Here is a 23384-nt window from a genome sequence, read left to right on the forward strand (position 1 = left end):
AACTGATTGGGGGGGCGTATTGAGATGGGAACTGATGGGGCGTATTGAGATGGGAACTGATGGGGATGTATTGAGATGGGAACTGATGGGGGGGCGTATTGAGATGGGAACTGATTGGGGGGGGCGTATTGAGATGGGAACTGATTGGGGGGGGCGTATTGAGATGGGAACTGATTGGGGGGGGCGTATTGAGATGGGAACTGATTGGGGGGGGCGTATTGAGATGGGAACTGATTGGGGGGGGCGTATTGAGATGGGAACTGATGGGGGTGTATTGAGATGGGAACTGATGGGGATGTATTGAGATGGGAACTGATGGGGATGTATTGAGATGGGAACTGATGGGGATGTATTGAGATGGGAACTGATGGAGGTGTATTGAAATGGGAACTGATGGAGGTGTATTGAGACGGGAACTGATGGGGATGTATTGAGACGGGAGCTGATGGGGGTGTATTGAGACGGGAACTGGTGGGGATGTATTGAGATGGGAACTGGTGGGGATGTATTGAGATGGGAACTGATGGGGGTGTATTGAGATGGGAACCGATGGGGATGTATTGAGATGGGAACCGATGGGGATGTATTGAGATGGGAACTGATGGGGGTGTATTGAGTTGGGAACTGATGGGGGTGTATTGAGTTGGGAACTGATGGGGGTGTATTGAGTTGGGAACTGATGGGGGTGTATTGAGATGGGAACAGTATGAAGCATTGTGTGAGCACATTGTTCTCCCAGCCTTTCAATCCAAGGTTGAGCCGAAAGAAAGCAAGATGTGCATTTAGTCACACCTGTCTATGACCTCAGAGCACCTCCGAGTGCTTTATAGCAAATGACATACTTTTGATTTGTACTTTTAATGTAGAAAACAGATTAGCCAATAATTTACACAAAGCAAACTCCCACAAAACAATGTCGTTCACGGAGTATAAATATTTGCCAGAAGCCCAGAAAGACTTCCCCTGCCCTTCTTTGAAATTGGACCCTTTGTACCGACCTGAGGGTGCAGACTGAGCCTCAGTTTAAAGTCTGAACTGAAAGGTGGTATCGCTGACAGTGTAGCACTCCCTCAGTACCACACTGAATCTCATGGTCAAATCTTTGGCCTGAGACATAAAGCCACAACCTTCTAACTTAGAAAGGAGAGTGCTTCTGCCTGAGTCCTTTCTGTTCTGCACTTGCTGTGAAGCAAATTCAGATAGTATTTGTCCAGTTCCTGGACGATGGTAAAGGGGGAAATGTTGATGAAATTGGGTGGGTGGGCATTTAAATTGCCGTTGCACCCGTTTTGGGCACAATTCAGATCGCGGCCATTTTTGGGCATTGGTAAATGGCCCTTTATCCTTCTCACCTGTGTGCATCCCTTCCATTTACCCCCACTCCACCTCCCACTCCCAGCCCCTACTCCCTGAGCCCCCCCCCGGGATAATGTGCTGAGTCTTTTATATCTGACTATGCCATTCCTGATCCCTGGGGGTGTTTCACACAGATACGGGGAGTGACAGAGAGTTTCCTGTTCCCTATCACAGGCTGAGATTGCCCATAGGCAAGTTCAGTGTAGTCCTGAAAAGTGGTGTTTGGCGGAGGTTCCTCGGGAATACAGCCGGGGCACGTTGATATAATTCAACTCCGATTTGAAAAGTCAGAAATCCTGGCCTCATATTTACATGTGACACTAGTGAATCAATTCAAATCAAGAAAATAGAACAGAAGGTTGGGCAGTCTGTGAAGCGGAGAGTTGGGTTGGTGGGACTGTGGGGATAGGTTCCCTACTGAGGAACGTGGAGACACCACACACAGGCGCTTCAGTGCCATCAGTGGTGGGAGGATGTAATTACAGTGCGATACCTTGACACGATAAACACGGACATGGGATTTTAATTTTAAAACATTACGGATCTATATGCACGGTGGCACAGTGGTTAGCACCGCTGCCTCACAGCGCCAGGGACCTGGGTTCGATTCCCGGCTTGGGTCACTGTCTGTGTGGAGTTTGCACGTTCTCCCCATGTCTGCATGGGTTTCTTCTGGGTGATCCAGTGACCTCCCCCTCCCCCCAACACACACACACACACACACACACACACACACACACACACAGTCGGAAAGACCTGCTGGTTATGTGCATTGGCCATACTAAATTCTCCCTCAGTGTACCCGAGCAGGTACCAGAGTGTAAAGACCAGGGGGTTTTCTCAGTGACTTCATTGCAGTGTTAATGTAAGCTGACATGTGACACTAATAAATAAACTTAAAAAATGTTTGCCCCGTGAGCGCATATCTTGAGCAAGTCACTGGTTAACAACCCTCAGCCCCCATGTACTGGTCCAGTCAGAAGAATGAGCCACCTCAGCAAGACACAGAAGGGTTGTCTACCCCATACCAACCAGAGGAGGGGACAATATCACTGACAGGGACAAAGTACAGTAAGAAGTCTCACAACACCAGGTTAAAGTCCAACAGGTTTATTTGGCAGCACAAGCTTTTGGAGCCTCAGGCTCCTTCATCAGGTGAATGAGGACTTGTGTTCACAAGCAGGGCATACACAGACACAAACTCAATTTACAAGATAATGGTTGGAATGCAAGTCTTTACAGGTAATCATGCCTTAAAGGTACAGACAATTTGAATGGAGAGAGGGTTAAGCAGAGGTTAAAGAGATGTGTATTGTCTCCAACCAGGACAGATAGTGAGATTTTGCAAGTCCAGGCAAGTCGTGGGGGTTACAGATGGTGTTACATGAACCCAAGATCCCGATTGAGGCCGTCCTCATGTGTGCGGAACTTGGCTATAAAAGTTCGGTACATATGAAGATGGCCTCAGTCGAGACCTTGGGTTCATATCACGCTATCTGTAACCCTCATGACTTGCCTGGGCTTGTAAAATCTCACTAAATGTCCTGGCTGGAGACAATACACATCTCTTCAACCTGTGCTTAACCCTCTCTCCACTCACATTGTCTATATCTTAAAGACTTCTTTGCCTTCGCATTCCAACCATTATCTTGTAAGTTGAGTTTGTGTCTGTGTATGCCCTGTTTGTGAACACAACTCTTCATTCACCTGATGAAGGAGCCTGAGACTCCGAAAGCTAGTGCTGCCAAATAAACCTGTTGGATTTTAACCTGGTGTTGAGAGGCTTCTTGCTGTGCTTACCCCAGTCCAACATCGGCATCTCCATATCAGGAACAAAGTACTCAATGTTGTGGTCTTTATTTGATGGGGTAGGGGGTAGATATTCCTTGAATTGATTAGCTGCTGATATCTGTCACAATGAGCGACGGGTGGGTCCACGGGCTGCTGTGTAATTGCAGCCTACAAGGTGCATTCTGTGCTTCAGTGCACCCAGGACCAGGGTTACAGTGGGTGGGCAGTCGGGTGGGCTGACCTTTACTTGTATGTGTTTCCCTTACTGAAAACTCAGAAATATCAACTCGTTCAATTTTCCACTGCTTCCTCACTAGTGTCCAGAAGCACGTTGCCATGGTTACAGAATACTAGAATTGCCTATTGCACATGGAAAGTTTTTGTAGATTAGGTGTGTGTTGCAAATTGTAAGGAATGCGATACTGTAATGGTCATGTTACTGGAGGAGTTATCCAGACAACACTTGCCCAAGTCTTGCCTGGCGGTTGGAGAATTCGGATTCAGCATTTAAAGATTCTGGAAATGAAAAGGCTGGTATGAATAACAGTAACACTATCGTAAAAACTTGACTGATTCACTACTGCCCTTAAAGGAAGAAGCCAGCCATTCTTGTCTGGTCAAGTCCCTGCGTTTCCAGTCCCACAGTAAAGTGATACACACCTAACTGCCTTCCGAAGGGACCTAACAAATTTGTATTAAATTGGTAGCGTTTTTTTTTAAAGTTTATTTATTAGTCACAAGCGGCCTTACATTTACACTGCAATGAAGTTACTGAGGAAACCCCCTAGTCTTTACACTCTGGCGCCTGTTCAGGAACACCGAGGGAGAATTTAGCACGGCCGATGCACCTAACCGGCACTTCTCTCAGACTGTGGGGGGAAACTGGAGCACCCGGAGGAAACCCACGCAGACACGGGGATAAGGTGTCAACTCCATACTGACAGTGACCCAAGCATATATCGTGATTCAATGAGAACACTCAGTATTGTCTCTTCTGTGAAACTAGCAAAAGTATTAAGTGTTTATCTTAACAAAGAGGCCCATAACCCAAGGGCTAGTTTTCTTTAAAAAAAAAATCAGTGAAGACTTAATGCCTACCATTAGGAATCTAGAATTTAAGAAACAAGAGTTATCTAATATGCTGCACTGTTCCATGCCTGAAGGACACTTTGTCATTATTTTCATATCTTGCAGTCTCCAGGAACAGCGAATGAAGAATGACCTTGCTGGGTCTGTGATGTTTCATTTGAAAGGACAGGTTGTGAAGCCTGAGGAGAATGGCGACCATGATGTACATCGGTTGGACCGTCAAAGAGAGTCGAGCCATGCGACGGTGGGGCCTTTGATTCAGGAGGCGGCCGATGATGTGCCCGTCCCATCGCATGACAGAAAGACGCTGAATGGAAAGGTGCAGAAACGTTCGGTGCTAATCTCGGAACAGGCGGAGCCCATGACGGAACTGCAGAAAGACCTGGCGGACACAAGGAGGCCGAGTTCCGAGGAGCACGGAAGCCCTCTGCTCACCAGCGAGAAGAAGACAAGTTGGGTTACGACAGAGGTCATTAAATCGGGATCAAACTTCAGGGACGATGGCTCCCTACCAGCAGAACACAAAGCTCAGGTAATGTAACTTTAATTCCCGGGAATGGCGATATACTTAAATTGATTAGCAGCTATATTGGCTACATTTTGGACCATGGGCTCTATGTCTTCCTTGCTCAATGGTTAAGATTCTGTACTTTGCTCCTTTGGAACTGGTTGTTTTGTACTTTCATTATTCACCAACCACATCAGACAATACTTTTCTCCCCATTTTGTTTCTCCACCTGATAAATTCTATGCAGCAGAGGCAACAATAATTCCCGAGCAGATATGTTACTGGTCTAGAGTGAGAGAAAAGCCTTTGATAACATATCTAAAAGTCAATGATGAGGTGACTGCATTGTGTAATATTCCGAGGAATGAAATAGAAGGGAGAATCGCATTAACACATAACATTATCTTTAACCAGAGGTCCAAGGGAATTACTTAGGGCTCGAATGGAGTTAGATCTTGGGCCATTTGAGAATTACTAATAGCCGCCGTGCTTTGACTGTAGGACATACGCCTTTGGATAATCTGCTGAATCAACGGCTGGATTATTACCCTGTGCATTTCATTGTCATTTCTTTGTTTCTCCCACACCTAGTGGTGCACAGGGCAGACTTTCATCTATTTCCCGTAGCAAGGAACAAGTTGATCTCCTGTCATCAAAGGCTTATAGCTTGAGGGGCGCTGATCCGCATCAAGCATGGCTGACCAGGAGTTTTCCCACTCTTACCGCCTGTCAGTGGAAGGATTTTACAGGTTAATATTCAACCTGTTAATACTCAGCCTTCCCTGAGAGAGGTTCACGAGAGGCATAGATAGAGGGGGTGGATAGTCAGAGGCTTTTTCCCAGGGTGGAAGGGTCGACTACAGGTTTAAGGTGAGAGGGGTAAGTTTAGGGGTGATGTGCAGGGAAAGTTTTTCACACAGAGGATGGTGGGTGATTGGAATGCACAGCCAGTGGGGGCGGTGGCAGCAGGCATGTTGGCAGTGTTCAAAGTGTATCTTGATAGACACATGAACGGGAGGTAAATAGGGGGATAGAATCGGCCCGGGCTTGGTGAACCGAAAGGCCTGTTCTTATGCTGTATTATTCTTTGTTCTGTTCGGTGCACCGTCCTTGGCCACCAAGTCCTGGGGTGAGACTTGAACCCGGAGCTTCTGGCTCAGAGGCAGGGATGCTACCCACTGCGCCACTAGACCTGTCTTGTCAGTGAATCGGTTAATCTTTTGGGATATGCTGTGTTTCAAAGCCACACTTGGCTTACACGCCATTTATTTTCCCATGATGCAATGGCATCCTGGCTCACTGCTCCAGCATCTGCGGTAAGGAAGCTGTTTGAAACAAGATAGACAAGCCATGTGTGTTTGTCCTTGAAAATAGAGCTTCAGATTGATGTATATTCCAATTTAAATTGAGGGAGAATAGGATAGATTTTAATTTGGATTCGTTAGAGGTCACAGTTTGGTCACACCCCTCTCTTCACATTGTTTAGTGTGATAGTCATCATTTTTACAGTTTAAAATGCAATTAAATCTGTGCTTGACAACACGTGATGTTCTGCTTAAATCTTAATCCCCCAATTCAATGTTTGCCAGCGTTTTTCTTCCAAAATATGTCAGAGATGTCTCACAAAATCTGTGGAGTAAAAATATTCCAGTTAACACTTTAAATGGAAGGGAACCATCCCCCCCATTCCCACCAGCCCTGCCCCCAGTTGAGAGTATTAGCGATGAAGAAAAAAAGCCAGCTTCAAATTAAAAGGAATGGTTAAAATTGCACAATGTACGGGTTTGAGATCATTATTGAGTTGCCCTTACCAGTGACTCGCCACAGCAGTGCCTCAGCTGTGGCTGTTCGTACGTAGAGCTTTCTTTTGAAGGAGATGTTGAATAGGGACTGCAGGCATCAACAGAAGCAAAGACCCAGCGCTGGATGGCCTGTCAGTGATAAAGTGGTGACGTGCTGGCTGGGTAAGTCCCTCCGGCTCAGAGCGAGTAAATCTGTCTGCGTTATTTATCCTGTTACCTGCCATCGCATAACGTAACGTGCTAAAATGCATCAATCAGGAACTTGGGGAAGGCGAGACTAGCTCGGATGAGGAGGAGATTATTACCACCAGGGTGACACGTCGCAGGGTGGTTCTGAAGGTATCCAAGTCCTCTGAGTTTGGCTTTGTTTTGGAGAAAGTTTTGGACTGCGACCATGTTGTTCCCCTGCTTGGTTTTCTGTGGTTTGGGCTTTGTTATCTTGAGCATGTTTTTCAGTTTGATGACCACTTTTCTCATTTCTTGTGCGTTGATGAGCAATGCATGAAATTCCAACTTTATCTCTGGATTTTCCAGATTTATCTGTCGATACTCCTCCTGTCTTTTTTGCACCGATTTTTCTCAGCGTTGTTCTTGTTTTGCTGCATTTTCTACTGTGCTGTCTAGTACTGAAACCAGTCAGCTATTCCTACAGTGTGAGTTTCAACAGTGACTCATCCAGATGCTCCAACACTTTCGGGTGAGACTGAGCCTGTCCCTGCCTTTAATTCAGGAATGCTTGGTCGCTACGGTGATGAGCGAGAGCCTGAGCCCTCGCTGACTATTCCCCTCTATAGTTCAGTAAGATGAGAGACGGTTTAACCACACCTATATATTGTCCTGATTGTCAATATTCAGCTCTCTGAGACTGTCATACAGCGCAGAAGGAGACCATTCGGCCCATCGAGCCTGCACCGACAACAACCCACCCAGGCCCTATCCCCATAACCCCACTTCTTTCCTCTATAAATCCCCCTGACACTACGGGGCAATTTAGCATGGCCAAATCCACCTAACCTGCGCATCTTTGGACTGTGGGAGGAAACTGGAGCATCCGGAGGAAACCCACGCAGACACGGGGAGAGTGTGCAAACTCCACACAGACAGAAACCTGAGACCAGAATTGAACCCAGGTCCCTGGCGCTGTGAGGCCGCAGTGCTAACCACTGCCCTGTATGGAGCATGGATGGATTCTGACCCTCTCCTACTCTTACAGGCTAACTACCTTCATTAGTTTACCTATCAGATCTCTGTGCTTCCTTTCCTTTCAGCTGGTTTGCATTCTGCAATATTGCCCAAAGAGCTGAGCTGATGTTACATGTAGAACAGATACACTGGAACACAAACTAGCATCGAACAAGAAATGTTTTACTCTTAGCCCAGACAGCTGCTTCCATGAATCGTGTACACTCTATGCTGTGTGCACTCTGTCTCACTGGAGATCAGGATTTCCTGCACTTACACTACACGGGAGGGGACTCAGTAGAACTCATTCTCACTGGAAACTGCTGCACTGATGAAATAGAGTGGATAATTAAATCCCCAGTTAGAAGCATGATCAAATGGATCCATGACATACATTGTTCATTATTGTTGGAGTGAATTAAAGAGAAAATGTGACAGTGTCTGTGTGTGGATGGTTAGCGTGGGTGTGTCAGTATGGGTGTGTATGTGTGTGCATGCACGCCCATGCGTGTGTTTGTGGGTACATGTATGTGTGTGTGTCTCTTTGGGTGTGTGTGTGTGTGGATGGTTAGTGTGAGTGTGTCAGTATGTATGAGTGTGTATGTGTGTGCACACGAGTGTGTATGTGTGTGCACACCCGTGTGTGTGTCTGTGGGCACATATATAGGTGTGTGTGTCTCTTTGTTGGGTGTGTCTGTGTGTGGATGGTTAGTGTGAGTGTGTCAGTATGTATGGGTGTGTATGTGTGTGCACACCCGTGTGTGTGTCTGTGGGCACATATATAGGTGTGTGTGTCTCTTTGTTGGGTGTGTCTGTGTGTGGATGGTGAGTGTGAGTGTGTCAGTATGTATGGGCGTGTATGTGTGTGTGTGTGTGTGGGCACATATATAGGTGTGTGTGTCTCTTTGTTGGGTGTGTGTGTGTGTGGATGGTTAGTGTGAGTGTGTCAGTATGTATGGGTGTGTATGTGTGTGCACACCCGTGTCTGTGGGCACATATATAGGTGTGTGTGTCTCTTTGTTGGGTGTGTGTGTGTGTGGATGGTGAGTGTGTCGGTGTGTATGTGTGTGCACACCTGTGTATGTGTGTGTGGGCACATATATAGGTGTGTGTGTCTCTTTGTTGGGTGTGTGTGTGTAGAAACTAGAAGCAGAAGTAGGCCATTCAGCCCGTCGAGCATGCACTGCCATTCATTTTGATCATGGCTGATCATCAAATTCAATATCCCGATCCCCCCTTCCCCCCATATCCCTTGATCCCTTTAGCCCCAGGAGCTATATCTAATTTCATCTTGAAACCAGACATTTTGGTCTCAACTACTTTCTGAGGTAGTGAATTCCACACATTCACCGTTCTCTGGGTGAAGAAATTTCTCCTCACCTCAGTTCTAAAAAGTTTGCCTTTATCCTCAAAACTATGACCCCTAGTCATGGACTCCACCCCCCCACCGGGAACATTCTTCCTCAGTCTACTCTGTCTAAACCTGTATAAATTTGTAACGTTACAAATTTCTGTGGGATCCCCTCTCACTCTTCTAAACTCCAGTGAATACCATCCTAACCGACTTAGTCTGTCCTCATATGTCCGCCCTGCCATCCCAGGAATCAGTCAGGTAAACATTCACTGTACTCCTTCGACAGCCTTCCTTAAATAAGGATACCAAAACTGCACACAATACTCCAGGTGTGACCTTACCAACACCCTATACAACTGCAACAAAACATCCCTATCCCTGTACTTAAATCCTCTCGCTATGAAGACCCAACATACCATTTGCCTTCTTTACTGCTTGTTGTACCTGTGCTGTTACTTCCAGCGACTGATGCACAAGGATATTGAGAATCCACCTTTCTCAGATTACACCCATTTAAGTAATAATCTGTCTTCCTATTATTGCTACCAAAGTGGCTAACCTTGCAGTTATCCACATTATCCTGCATCTGCCATGCATGTGCCCACACACTCAGCCTGTCCAAATCACTCTGAAGTATCTCTGCATCCTCCTCACAGCTCACCCTCCCACCCAGCTTTGTATCATCTGCAAATTTGGAGATAATACATTCAGTTCCCTCTTCCAAATCATTAATATATAATGTGAACAGTTAGGGTCCCAGCACAGATCCCTGCGGAACCCCACTAGTCACTGCCTGCCAATCAGAAAAAGACCCATTTATGCCAACTCATTGCCTCCTATCTGCTAACCAGCTTTCTATCCATCTCCAAGATATTACCTGCAATCCCATGTGCTTTAACTTTACATAGTAGTCTGTTATGTGAGACTTTGTCGAAAGCCTTCTGAAATCTTAATAAACCACATCCACTGGTTCTCCTTGGTCAACTCTACTAATCACATCCTCAAAGAATTCCAGTAGATTCATCAAACATGATTTCCCCTTCTATAAATCCGTGCTGACTTTGTCTGATTATACCACTGCCTTCCAAATGCTGGGTTAAGAAATCCTTTAGTTTGTTTCAATGAGAGCGTGTGCATCTCTGTGGCTTGTGTCTGTTTGTGTGGCTGTGTCACTATCAGTGTGAATGTGTGTGTATGCACATGTCTGTGCATGTATAGGTGAGTGTGTGTGTCTGTTTGTGTGGGTGTGTCTGTGTGTTTCAGTATGGGTAGTCAGTGTGTATAATTAAGGTTAATGTGCGGGTTCAGTTGGCAGTCAGGCAGGCAAATTCAACGTTAGCATTCATTTTTAGAGGGCTAGAGTACAAGAGCAGGGTGGAAGAGTCAATTACTTAGGGGGCACAGGTTTAAGATGCGAGGGGCAAGGTTTAAAGGACATGTACGAGGCAAGCTTTTTACACGGAGGGTGGTGGGTGCCTGGAACTCGCTGGCAGGGGAGATAGTGGAAGCAAATATGATAGTGACTCTTAAGGGGCAACTTGACAAATACATGAATAGAATGGGAATAGAATGGGAATAGAAGGGGAATAGAGGGATACGGCTCCCGGAAGGGTAGGGGGTTTTAATTCAGTGAGACAGCATGGTCGGTGCGGGCTTGGAGGGCCAAAGGGCCTGTTCCTGTACTGTAATTGTCTTTGTTCTTTGTTCTATATGCTGCTGAGTCCGTATAAGGCTCTGGTCAGACCCTGTTGGAGTATTGTGAGCAGTTTTGGGCCCCATCGCTAAGGAAGGATGTGCTGGTCTTGGAGGGGGTCCAGAGGAGGCTCATGAGAATGATTTTTTGATTTGATTTGATTTACAATTGTCACATGTATTAACGTACAGTGAAAAGTATTGTTTCTTGCGTGCTATACAGACAACGCATACCATTCATAGAGAAGGAAACGAGAGAGTGCAGAATGTTAGTGAATGAGTCACAGCTAGGGTGTAGAGAAAGATCAATTTAATGCTTAATGATCCCAGGAAAGAAGGGATACGAGGAGCGGTTGAGGAGCCTGGGTCTGCACTCGGAGTTTAGAAAGATGAGGGGGATCTAATCGAAACTTTCACAATACTGAAAGGGCTAGATAGAGTGGATGTTGGGAGGATATTTCCACGAGTGGAAGAGACTAGAACCAGAGGGCACAACCTCAGAACGGAGGAACACTCCGTTAAAACAGAGATGAGGAGGAATTTCTTCAGCCAGAGGGTGGTGAATCTGTGGAACTCTTTGCCACAGAAAGCTGTGGAGGGCAGGTCATTGAGTGTCTCTAAGACAGAGATAGATGGGCTCTTGATCAATAAGAGGTTAGGGGGGAAGACAGGAGAATGGGGATGAGAATCATATCAGCCATAATTAAATGACAGAGCAGACTCCATGGGCTGAATGATCTAATTCTCCTCTTATATCTTATGGTTTGTGTCTGTGTGAGCGTGGGTGTATTTGTGAGTGTGGGTGCGTCAGTGTGAGTGTGTCTGTATGGGTGTGGGTGTGTCTGTGTGGGTGTGCTGGTGTCAGTATGTCTGTGTGGATGTGGGTGTGTGTCCATGTGTGTGCCTGTGAGTGTGGGTGTTTGTGTGGGGGTGTCTGTCTGTGTGTGTGGGGGTGTCTGTGTCTGTATATGAGTGTGGGTGTGTCTGAGTGTGGGTGTGTCTGTATATGAGTGTGGGTGTGTCTGTATATGAGTGTGGGTGTGTCTGTATATGAGTGTGGGTGTGTCTGTATATGAGTGTGGGTGTGTCTGTATATGAGTGTGGGTTTGTCTCTGAGTGTAAGTGTGTCTGTATATGAGTGTGGGTGTGTCTGTATATGAGTGTGGGTGTGTCTGTATATGAGTGTGGGTGTGTCTGTATATGAGTGTGGGTGTGTCTGTATATGAGAGTGGGTTTGTCTCTGAGTGTAAGTGTGTCTGTATATGAGTGTGTGTCTGTATATGAGTGTGGGTGTGTCTGTATATGAGTGTGGGTGTGTCTGTATATGAGTGTGGGTGTGTCTGTATATGAGTGTGGGTTTGTCTCTGAGTGTAAGTGTGTCTGTATATGAGTGTGGGTGTGTCTGTATATGAGTGTGGGTGTGTCTGTATATGCGTGTGGGTGTGTCTCTGAGTGTAAGTGTGTCTGTATATGAGTGTGGGTGTGTCTGTATATGAGTGTGGGTGTGTCTGTATATGCGTGTGGGTGTGTCTCTGAGTGTAAGTGTGTCTGTATATGAGTGTGGGTGTGTCTGTATATGAGTGTGGGTGTGTCTCTGAGTGTAAGTGTGTCTGTATATGAGTGTGGGTGTGTCTGTATATGAGTGTGGGTTTGTCTCTGAGTGTAAGTGTGTCTGTATATGAGTGTGGGTGTGTCTGTATATGAGTGTGGGTGTGTCTCTGAGTGTGGGTGTGTCTGTATATGAGTGTGTGTCTGTATATGAGTGTGGGTTTGTATATGAGTGTGGGTTTGTATATGTATATGTGTGTGGGTGTGTCTGTATATGCGTGTGGGTGTGTCTGTGTATGAGTGTGGGTGTGTCTGTGTATGAGTGTGGGTGTGTCTGTATATGAGTGTGGGTGTGTCTGTATATGAGTGTGGGTGTGTCTGTATATGAGTGTGGGTGTGTCTCTGAGTGTGGGTGTGTATATGAGTGTGGGTGTGTCTGTATATGAGTGTGGGTGTGTCTGTATATGAGTGTGGGTGTGTCTCTGAGTGTGGGCGTGTCTCTGAGTGTGGGTGTGTCTCTGAGTGTGGGTGTGTCTGTATATGCGTGTGGGTGTGTCTGTATATGAGTGTGGGTGTGTCTGTGTATGAGTGTGGGTGTGTCTGTATATGAGTGTGGGTGTGTCTGTATATGAGTGTGGGTGTGTCTGTATATGAGTGTGGGTGTGTCTCTGAGTGTAAGTGTGTCTGTATATGAGTGTGGGTTTGTCTCAGAGTGTAAGTGTGTCTGTATATGAGTGTGGGTGTGTCTGTATATGAGTGTGGGTGTGTCTGTATATGAGTGTGGGTGTGTCTCTGAGTGTGGGTGTGTCTATATGCGTGTGGGTGTGTCTCTGAGTGTGGGTGTGTCTGTGTATGAGTGTGGGTGTGTCTCTGAGTGTGGGTGTGTCTGTATATGAGTGTGGGTGTGTCTGTATATGAGTGTGGGTGTGTCTGTATATGAGTGTGGGTGTGTCTCTGAGTGTAAGTGTGTCTGTATATGAGTGTGGGTTTGTCTCAGAGTGTAAGTGTGTCTGTATATGAGTGTGGGTGTGTCTGTATATGAGTGTGGGTGTGTCTGTATATGAGTGTGGGTGTGTCTCTGAGTGTGGGTGTGTCTATATGCGTGTGGGTGTGTCTCTGAGTGTGGGTGTGTCTGTGTATGAGTGTGGGTGTGTCTCTGAGTGTGGGTGTGTCTGTATATGAGTGTGGGTGTGTCTGTATATGAGTGTGGGTGTGTCTGTATATGAGTGTGGGTGTGTCTCTGAGTGTGGGTGTGTCTGTATATGAGTGTGGGTGTGTCTCTGAGTGTGGGTGTGTCTCTGAGTGTGGGTGTGTCTGTATATGAGTGTGGGTGTGTCTGTATATGAGTGTGGGTGTGTCTGTATATGAGTGTGGGTGTGTCTGTATATGAGTGTGGGTGTGTCTCTGAGTGTGGGTGTGTCTGTATATGAGTGTGGGTGTGTCTGTATATGAGTGTGGGTGTGTCTGTATATGAGTGTGGGTGTGTCTCTGAGTGTGGGTGTGTCTGTATATGCGTGTGGGTGTGTCTGTATATGAGTGTGGGTGTGTCTGTATATGAGTGTGGGTGTGTCTCTGAGTGTGGGTGTGTCTGTATATGAGTGTGGGTGTGTCTGTATATGAGTGTGGGTGTGTCTCTGAGTGTGGGTGTGTCTGTATATGAGTGTGGGTGTGTCTCTGAGTGTGGGTGTGTCTGTATATGAGTGTGGGTGTGTCTCTGAGTGTGGGTGTGTCTGTATATGAGTGTGGGTGTGTCTCTGAGTGTGGGTGTGTCTGTATATGAGTGTGGGTGTGTCTGTATATGAGTGTGGGTGTGTCTGTATATGAGTGTGGGTGTGTCTGTATATGAGTGTGGGTGTGTCTCTGAGTGTGGGTGTGTCTGTATATGAGTGTGGGTGTGTCTCTGAGTGTGGGTGTGTCTGTATATGAGTGTGGGTGTGTCTCTGAGTGTGGGTGTGTCTGTATATGAGTGTGGGTGTGTCTGTATATGAGTGTGGGTGTGTCTCTGAGTGTGGGTGTGTCTGTATATGAGTGTGGGTGTGTCTCTGAGTGTGGGTGTGTCTGTATATGAGTGTGGGTGTGTCTGTATATGAGTGTGGGTGTGTCTGTATATGAGTGTGGGTGTGTCTGTATATGAGTGTGGGTGTGTCTGTATATGAGTGTGGGTGTGTCTGTATATGAGTGTGGGTGTGTCTCTGAGTGTGGGTGTGTCTGTATATGAGTGTGGGTGTGTCTCTGAGTGTGGGTGTGTCTGTATATGAGTGTGGGTGTGTCTGTATATGAGTGTGGGTGTGTCTGTATATGAGTGTGGGTGTGTCTGTATATGAGTGTGGGTGTGTCTCTGAGTGTGGGTGTGTCTCTGAGTGTGGGTGTGTCTGTATATGAGTGTGGGTGTGTCTGTATATGAGTGTGGGTGTGTCTGTATATGAGTGTGGGTGTGTCTGTATATGAGTGTGGGTGTGTCTGTATATGAGTGTGGGTGTGTCTGTATATGAGTGTGGGTGTGTCTCTGAGTGTGGGTGTGTCTGTATATGAGTGTGGGTGTGTCTCTGAGTGTGGGTGTGTCTGTATATGAGTGTGGGTGTGTCTGTATATGAGTGTGGGTGTGTCTCTGAGTGTGGGTGTGTCTGTATATGAGTGTGGGTGTGTCTGTATATGAGTGTGGGTGTGTCTGTATATGAATGTGGGTGTGTCTGTATATGAATGTGGGTGTGTCTGTATATGAGTGTGGGTGTGTCTCTGAGTGTGGGTGTGTCTGTATATGAGTGTGGGTGTGTCTCTGAGTGTGGGTGTGTCTGTATATGAGTGTGGGTGTGTCTGTATATGAGTGTGGGTGTGTCTGTATATGAGTGTGGGTGTGTCTCTGAGTGTGGGTGTGTCTGTATATGAGTGTGGGTGTGTCTGTATATGAGTGTGGGTGTGTCTCTGAGTGTGGGTGTGTCTGTATATGAGTGTGGGTGTGTCTGTATATGAGTGTGAGTGTGTCTCTGAGTGTGGGTGTGTCTGTATATGAGTGTGGGTGTGTCTCTGAGTGTGGGTGTGTCTGTATATGAGTGTGGGTGTGTCTCTGAGTGTGGGTGTGTCTGTATATGAGTGTGGGTGTGTCTGTATATGAGTGTGGGTGTGTCTGTATATGAGTGTGGGTGTGTCTGTATATGAGTGTGGGTGTGTCTGTATATGAGTGTGGGTGTGTCTGTATATGAGTGTGGGTGTGTCTGTATATGAGTGTGGGTGTGTCTGTATATGAGTGTGGGTTTGTCTGTATATGAGTGTGGGTGTGTCTGTATATGAGTGTGGGTGTGTCTGTATATGAGTGTGGGTGTGTCTGTATATGAGTGTGGGTGTGTCTGTATATGAGTGTGGGTGTGTCTGTATATGAGTGTGGGTGTGTCTCTGAGTGTGGGTGTGTCTGTATATGAGTGTGGGTGTGTCTGTATATGAGTGTGGGTGTGTCTCTGAGTGTGGGTGTGTCTGTATATGCGTGTGGGTGTGTCTGTATATGAGTGTGGGTGTGTCTGTATATGAGTGTGGGTGTGTCTGTATATGAGTGTGGGTGTGTCTCTGAGTGTGGGTGTGTCTGTATATGAGTGTGGGTGTGTCTGTATATGAGTGTGGGTGTGTCTCTGAGTGTGGGTGTGTCTGTATATGAGTGTGGGTGTGTCTCTGAGTGTGGGTGTGTCTGTATATGAGTGTGGGTGTGTCTCTGAGTGTGGGTGTGTCTGTATATGAGTGTGGGTGTGTCTCTGAGTGTGGGTGTGTCTGTATATGAGTGTGGGTGTGTCTCTGAGTGTGGGTGTGTCTGTATATGAGTGTGGGTGTGTCTCTGAGTGTGGGTGTGTCTCTGAGTGTGGGTGTGTCTGTATATGAGTGTGGGTGTGTCTCTGAGTGTGGGTGTGTCTGTATATGAGTGTGGGTGTGTCTGTATATGAGTGTGGGTGTGTCTGTATATGAGTGTGGGTGTGTCTGTATATGAGTGTGGGTGTGTCTGTATATGAGTGTGGGTGTGTCTCTGAGTGTGGGTGTGTCTGTATATGAGTGTGGGTGTGTCTCTGAGTGTGGGTGTGTCTGTATATGAGTGTGGGTGTGTCTGTATATGAGTGTGGGTGTGTCTCTGAGTGTGGGTGTGTCTGTATATGAGTGTGGGTGTGTCTCTGAGTGTGGGTGTGTCTGTATATGAGTGTGGGTGTGTCTCTGAGTGTGGGTGTGTCTGTATATGAGTGTGGGTGTGTCTGTATATGAATGTGGGTGTGTCTGTATATGAGTGTGGGTGTGTCTCTGAGTGTGGGTGTGTCTGTATATGAGTGTGGGTGTGTCTCTGAGTGTGGGTGTGTCTGTATATGAGTGTGGGTGTGTCTGTATATGAGTGTGGGTGTGTCTGTATATGAGTGTGGGTGTGTCTGTATATGAGTGTGGGTGTGTCTCTGAGTGTGGGTGTGTCTGTATATGAGTGTGGGTGTGTCTGTATATGAGTGTGGGTGTGTCTCTGAGTGTGGGTGTGTCTGTATATGAGTGTGGGTGTGTCTGTGTATGAGTGTGAGTGTGTCTCTGAGTGTGGGTGTGTCTGTATATGAGTGTGGGTGTGTCTCTGAGTGTGGGTGTGTCTGTATATGAGTGTGGGTGTGTCTCTGAGTGTGGGTGTGTCTGTATATGAGTGTGGGTGTGTCTGTATATGAGTGTGGGTGTGTCTCTGAGTGTGGGTGTGTCTGTATATGAGTGTGGGTGTGTCTGTGTATGAGTGTGTGTGTCTCTGAGTGTGGGTGTGTCTGTATATGAGTGTGGGTGTGTCTCTGAGTGTGGGTGTGTCTGTATATGAGTGTGGGTGTGTCTCTGAGTGTGGGTGTGTCTCTGAGTGTGGGTGTGTCTGTATATGAGTGTGGGTGTGTCTCTGAGTGTGGGTGTGTCTGTATATGAGTGTGGGTGTGTCTGTATATGAGTGTGGGTGTGTCTGTATATGAGTGTGGGTGTGTCTCTGAGTGTGGGTGTGTCTGTATATGAGTGTGGGTGTGTCTCTGAGTGTGGGTGTGTCTGTATATGAGTGTGGGTGTGTCTGTATATGAGTGTGGGTGTGTCTGTATATGAGTGTGGGTGCGTGTTTGTGTAGGTGTGAATGTGTCAGTCTGGCACTGTGTGACTTTATTTGCAAAGTTGATCATTGTGTATGTCAGGAAGCCCAGCGCTGAAATCTGTCTGATCTGAATTAAACGCAGCCCCCTCTGAAGGTGCAGCAAAGCAGGACATTGCTGAGAGGCCCTCACACAGTCATTACTCTGTGAGTGAAATGAAGTTGGGTCGTCAGTTTATGTTCCGGCACCTTCTCATTCTGTCGCTGAATGAGGATGTAAATAAACAATGTTTACCAATTCCAATCCCATCCCGACCAAAACTAAAGCTAATATTGTGGATGCTGGAAATTTGAATTCAGAAACAGAAAGCAGTGGAAATACTCAGCAGGCCAGATCAGCATGCGTGATGCAGGAAACAGAGTTCACCTTTTAAGACTGTCATCTTCATCAGCACTTCTGATAAAAGGTCACAAACCTGACATATTAACTCTGCTTGTCTTTCCCACCCATTCTGCCAGACCTGCTGAGTATCTCCAGCGTTTTCCGTTCTAATTTCCCGTCCCAAACAAAAACCTGCTGCAAAATCAATGATTGAGGCAATAATCGAAACCAAATCCCTGCCAATACTGGAGGTGGTTCTGAATGTAGCACTGCTATATAACACTGCTGCTTCACAGCTCCAGGGACCTGGGTTCGATTCCCGGCTCGGGTCACTGTCTGTGTGGAGTTTGCACATTCTCCTCGTGTCTGCGTGGGTTTCCTCCGGGTGCTCCGGTTTCCTCCCACAGTCCAATAATATGCGGGTTAGGTTGATTGGCCGTGCTAAAATTGCCCCTTAGTGTCCTGAGAGTATAGGTTAGAGGGATTAGTGGGCAAATATGGAGGGATATGGGGATAGGACATAGGTGGGATTGTGGTCGGTGCAGACTTGATGGGCCGAATGGCCTCTTTCTGTACTTGTAGGGATTCTAAAATTTTTTACAAATTTCTAAAAAAAATAAATCTGTTCAAGAGTCAATTATCCGACAGACTGGTCTCACCAGGAGAGTTTGTGGGCTTCTCAAAAATCCGGAGGCTTTCCTGGTCTTGCCCGGAACTCTTCCTGAGGAAAAATGTGCAGGAGGAAACAAGTAGCGAGGGCTGAGACGGGAACGAATCTAAATTTCACACGCTTAGCACCCCCGCAGTGTGGGGGGGGGGGGGGGGTTGGCCGGAGGGAGTGGTGTTTCAGGTGTAGGGGTGGAGCCCAAAGTAAACAGTGTAAAATTCCTGGGCCACGGAGGGGGCGGGGGGGGGCCCTTCCCCGTGCCGGGGGTCTGTGCCGGGACCGTGTCGTCGGAAGTGTACCGCGGTGTGTAAAAAGATGCAAGGGAGACAGCGAGAGTCGTAGCTGTCCCATTCTAAAACGGGATTGGCTGTGTGGCCCCTCAAACACAAAACATGCTCTGGCTGGTGTTGTGGTTTTCGCTCTGGATGGTGTGTGAACTTTATTGCCGCGCTGCTTCCATTTGATAGAACTTGTTAACAAAACAAAGCAGAAACGTGCGAAATTAAACAAATCCTCTACACCGACGCTTGATGTGGAATCTGCCTCCCGTGTGTCTGCTGTTAACGCTCCGTTTTTAAAAAAAATTTCCTGATTACTTCTGCATGGAAACGAAACTACTTCAATAAGAAGTTGTTCTGTAGGGTTGACAATCTGTCATAACCCGGTTTTTGTATGAATAACTATTTTGGATCACCAAGTTCATTTTAATTAATGCGTGACGTGATAAAGTTATTGTTGACGTGACGGCAATGATGTAGCAATAACCCCTTGGTTGTGCTTTGGATTTTCTAAGTGTGTGCCCAGATCCTCTTTCTAAGTGTGACTTATTTCTTGGGGAATGCAGGATTGTTCCATTAATAAGTCAAAACTGGCTTCCAAGCGATCTGATGAAGTGTGAAACCAGACACAAGTCATCTTCTTGATAGTTCCTGTATTTGCAGAAGGCAGCATTTCACGTGTCTGTCTCCTACCTACTCACCTTGTGTCTCAGAAACCCTTCTTTATACTTTTTTTTAAAAGAAAAGCAATAATCAATACGTTAAATAACAATAATCAATAAATGGAGCTCAGCCACCGGTCACGGAGGTTCTGCACCGTGCCGGTGGACACAGTGTTCTCCGTAGCTGGGGTAGAGGGAAGTCCCGCTTTACATGTGCTCAAGATACTCAGTCAGTGCCTTCCACCAGTTTACCCTTAACCTTATCAACACAATTAATGTAACATCAACACACCAAAGATGTGCTCTTAGGCTGATTGGTGTAATAAATTGACCCTAAATTATTGTCCCCTTAATCTGGTTTCCAATGGGGGTACCATAAGCAGAGACATGGGTCAAGGGTGGAGGAGGAAAAGCACATTGTTAAATTGGCGACGTAGGCTCGTTGGGCCGAAGGGCCTGTTTCCCGTGCTGTGTTGTTCTTTAGCACTGAACTTCCACAGGCCTGCCAGCTCCTATCCACAGGAGGGTGGCTGAAGGGCTTGGAAATGGACTTAGACTCGGGTATACTTTGGTCTGGCACTCAGCACAGTGCCGTGACGCCTGGACTGAGGTAGAATCTCCATTAGTTGACAAGATGCAGGGGAATCAGGATGGGCGGATAGTGTGTGTGTGTGTGGAGCAGAGGAGAGCAGCGTATCTCTCATGAGCGGGGAGGCCTAGGATGGGGCCAATAGAGACACCCAACACTGGGATGGAGGTGTGGGAGTTCTCCAAGTCAGATGGGGAGAGGGAGCGGGAGCAGAAGGGAAACAGAGGGTGGGGATATGAGGGGGCGTCTCTGGCTCTGATGAGAGGGGTGAGCAATTGGAGTCCCAAAATTGCCGCGCGCCCAGACAAGACTTCAAAAAATAAGCACTGGAATAAAAGAGAATTGGAATTATTGTACTCACAGCATGATTCACAAACATGTCTTACTGCGTTCAGTGGAAATACACCGAGTCACCCTTCACCCAGGTCAGCCTACCCATTTGAGAGTGTGGTTCTATCTCTGTTACAGCTCAGCGTTACTGTCCCTGCTGCAAGTATTACTCACCCAGGCTGGCCCAGAGACCCGGCGGTGAGGGGTGGGGTGGGGTGGGGGGAGGCAGTTAGCCAGAGTAGCCCGGTGAATATCAGGTGTGGCCTTGTTGACGGGGTGAGGTGCCAACTCTGGGCATCGATCCTGCCCTACTTCCCCAACATGTCAACACCTGCCATCACACACCAATCAGAAAATGGACCAACACTTCATTCGAGCAAATGGGAGACCCTTCACTTCCGCTCATGAATGTTCTTTTAGGGACGGAAATCTGCCGCCCTTACCCGGTCTGGCCTACATGTGACTCCAGGGCCACAGCCAATGTGGTTGACTCTCAACTGCTGTTAGGCAACTAGGGGATGGGTAATAAATGCTGGCTAGTCAGCGGCGCCCATGTGTCTGATGAACGAACATAAAAAAAAAGTTCTTATCTCCCCATCTGCTCATATTTTTATAACCAATAAAGAAGGGTTGAAAGATTTTTTTTCTCTGAGCACAATGTTTAACATCCTTTCCTTTTCCCCACTTATTCCTCACTGCTGGAGATTAAACCACCCAATCCTGGAGACTCCAGGGCAATTCTGGGCAAATCCGTTCCCCAAAGACTGCATTGAAGAAAGGGGTTGTTGATTAAGCGTGATCGTGTGTGTGCTCCAGCACTCAGGGACGCCGTGGGTGCAGTGCTGTGCTGTGGCCGATTGTTTTAACACAAACACGCCTTAATTTTCCCGTCGTGCACCCTGTAGGGAGAGGACGCAAAGAAAGTTCCTGAAGAGACGGTCACGCAAGAACAGTTCATGGACGAGGACGGGAATGTTGTCACCAGAAAAGTAATGCTCGCTACTTTGATCCGCTTCTGTAACATTCCGACCGAGCTCGGTGCAAGTTCTGGGGCTCAAACCCGTCCAGCACGGTTTCTCTTTTAACCTTTGGTTTCCTTTCCCTTCTGTCGCCTCTCCCAACCCCCCCCCTCCCCGCGCAGGTAACCCGGACTGTGGTGAGTCGGCAGGTTTTGTCTTCAGACAGGGAGCATGAGGACGGTGACCTGCTCGGGGTAGGGCGAGGCCCCGCGGAGGGCCCTGACTACTTTGGATGTGGCGCCGTGGGACAGGAGGTTTGCTGCTTTCGCACACGAGGGGGGAAATAATGGCAGAATTAATAATCAGCTGTCTGTGATCAGGCGGGCAAAGAGAGATCTGTTTTGTAGGAGATGAAAGTTGGGCGGGGGTGTTGGGGGGGGTGTGTGGTTTAACAATGACCTTTAAGCCCAAAATTAGTTCACGTCTCATCTTCATCTCTCTCTCCAAGTTATAACATAAGAAATAGGAGCAGGAGTAGGCCATCTAGCCCTTCGAGCCTGCCCCGCCATTCAATAAGATCATGGCTGATCTGAAGTGGATCAGTTCCACTTTCCCGCTTTCTCCCCATAACCCTTAATCCCCTTATCGATCAGAAATTAAGAACATAAGAACATAAGAAATAGGAGCAGGAGTAGGCCATCTAGCCCTTTGAGCCTGCCCCGCCATTCAATAAGATCATGGCTGATCTGTCGTGGCTCAGTTCCACTTTCCCGCCCTCTCCCCATAACCCTTAATCCCCTCTCTTATCAAAAACCCATCAACCCGCTTCTTAAAAATATTTAGCGAGGCAGCCTCCACCACTTCAACGGGTAGAGAATTCCAGAGATTCACCACCCTTTGAGTGAAGAAGTTCCTCCTCAACTCCGTTCTAAACCGCCCCCCCCTTTATCTTGAGGCTGTGCCCCCTAGTCCTACTGTCCTTTCTGAGCGGGAAGAGTCTCTCCATCTCTATCAAATTATATCCTGTCAGTACCAAAGAGCACTTTTAACTTGGGGGAGGTTGAAAATGTTGAGACACACATTGGACTTGTGGACTGTGGGTTGAGTTGTACCTGTTTGAATGAAACTAGTTTGGAGGGGGTTTGAGTAAGGCTGCTTCTATTATTACGGGGTCCTGCAAGGGTCTGGCAGCTCATTGTTAATTCTGCTGTGTGTGAGAAATTGCTTTCAAACCGATTGGAGTGATGCGGTGAGTGCTGCCTCGTAACGGGGACCCTCCCGGCTCACTTTGCCTTTCCATGTAGCTGCTTTCCGCCCCGCGAATCGAGTGGAGAAAATCACGCCTGTCTTCGGCTGAAATCTTGTCGCGCTTGGTGCGCGCGATCTCTGCACTGACCGCCTGACTGATTCCCAGCACTGCAATTTAACTGGGACTCACCCAGGTCTCAGTGGGGAGTTGGTGCCGAAATCGGCTGGCGTTCTCCGAAAGGTTTTGCTGATGGTTGATAATTGAGTTATTCTCGATCCAGGCTGACGTCCCTTCCATTTGTTTACCCGCACCGTTCAGGGCGGTTTTTGGAAGTTGGGCAGTTGCGGGCTGATTGCTGTAGATGATTTAGATTTCCAGTCTTGTGTGCTGATTCCGCTAACGCACTTTGCTGTTTGTTTTCCTGCTCGCTGAACCTACTCTGTGGCCCAAGACTACTTTTCTTCCAGGACCTTTGCCTTGTCTGATCTGTTTGTGTGTGGAGCACGGATCTTTCCTTTAAAAATAAAACAACTCAAACAGAATTGACTCACCAAACTAACACATTTCAATGCTTTAAGGTGGAGGTTTCTTTGGAGAGTGCAGCGCTGCGTGACTGTCCTCACTCTTTTGGACTATTGGTACTGACTCGAGATCGACTGCTATTTCTTTTGCCTTAGCAGGTTGAAGGGTATAAAGTTATCAGAATGAAAAAGGAAGCGATGAGGCAGGTTGATAAGAAGACTCACTAATGGTCTGTCTGCCAAGAGCCAAGATAAAGGTACAGGTACAGTAACCCTGAGCCAGGAGCAGTGCGACACTGCCACCTACTGTTTTAGATTTTGTATTGAAGTGCTCGACACTTGAAAAAGACCGCATTTGCACTGTTA

At 47.2% G+C, this 23384-nt stretch overlaps 1 protein-coding gene across 10 annotated transcripts in view; it reads left to right on the top strand.

Moving 5' to 3' along the window:
• Nucleotides 1–23384, top strand: part of LOC145354308 (ankyrin-3-like) — a 736920-nt gene that overhangs the window by 709248 nt on the left and 4288 nt on the right. For all 10 annotated transcript variants that reach the window (XM_080205431.1, XM_080205432.1, XM_080205433.1 and 7 more), the window contains 5 exons: nucleotides 4342–4768; nucleotides 6805–6885; nucleotides 21195–21278; nucleotides 21431–21562; nucleotides 23175–23275. In XM_080205431.1, the coding sequence (XP_080061557.1) occupies nucleotides 4342–4768; nucleotides 6805–6885; nucleotides 21195–21278; nucleotides 21431–21562; nucleotides 23175–23246 (796 nt within the window). In that variant the 3' untranslated portion in view covers nucleotides 23247–23275. The remainder of the gene's footprint in view (nucleotides 1–4341; nucleotides 4769–6804; nucleotides 6886–21194; nucleotides 21279–21430; nucleotides 21563–23174; nucleotides 23276–23384) is intronic.

This window comes from Carcharhinus amblyrhynchos, chromosome 17 (genome assembly GCF_965287045.1).
Source record: "Carcharhinus amblyrhynchos chromosome 17, sCarAmb.v2.hapA, whole genome shotgun sequence".
In the NCBI taxonomy this organism is placed as follows: Eukaryota; Metazoa; Chordata; class Chondrichthyes; order Carcharhiniformes; family Carcharhinidae; genus Carcharhinus; species Carcharhinus amblyrhynchos.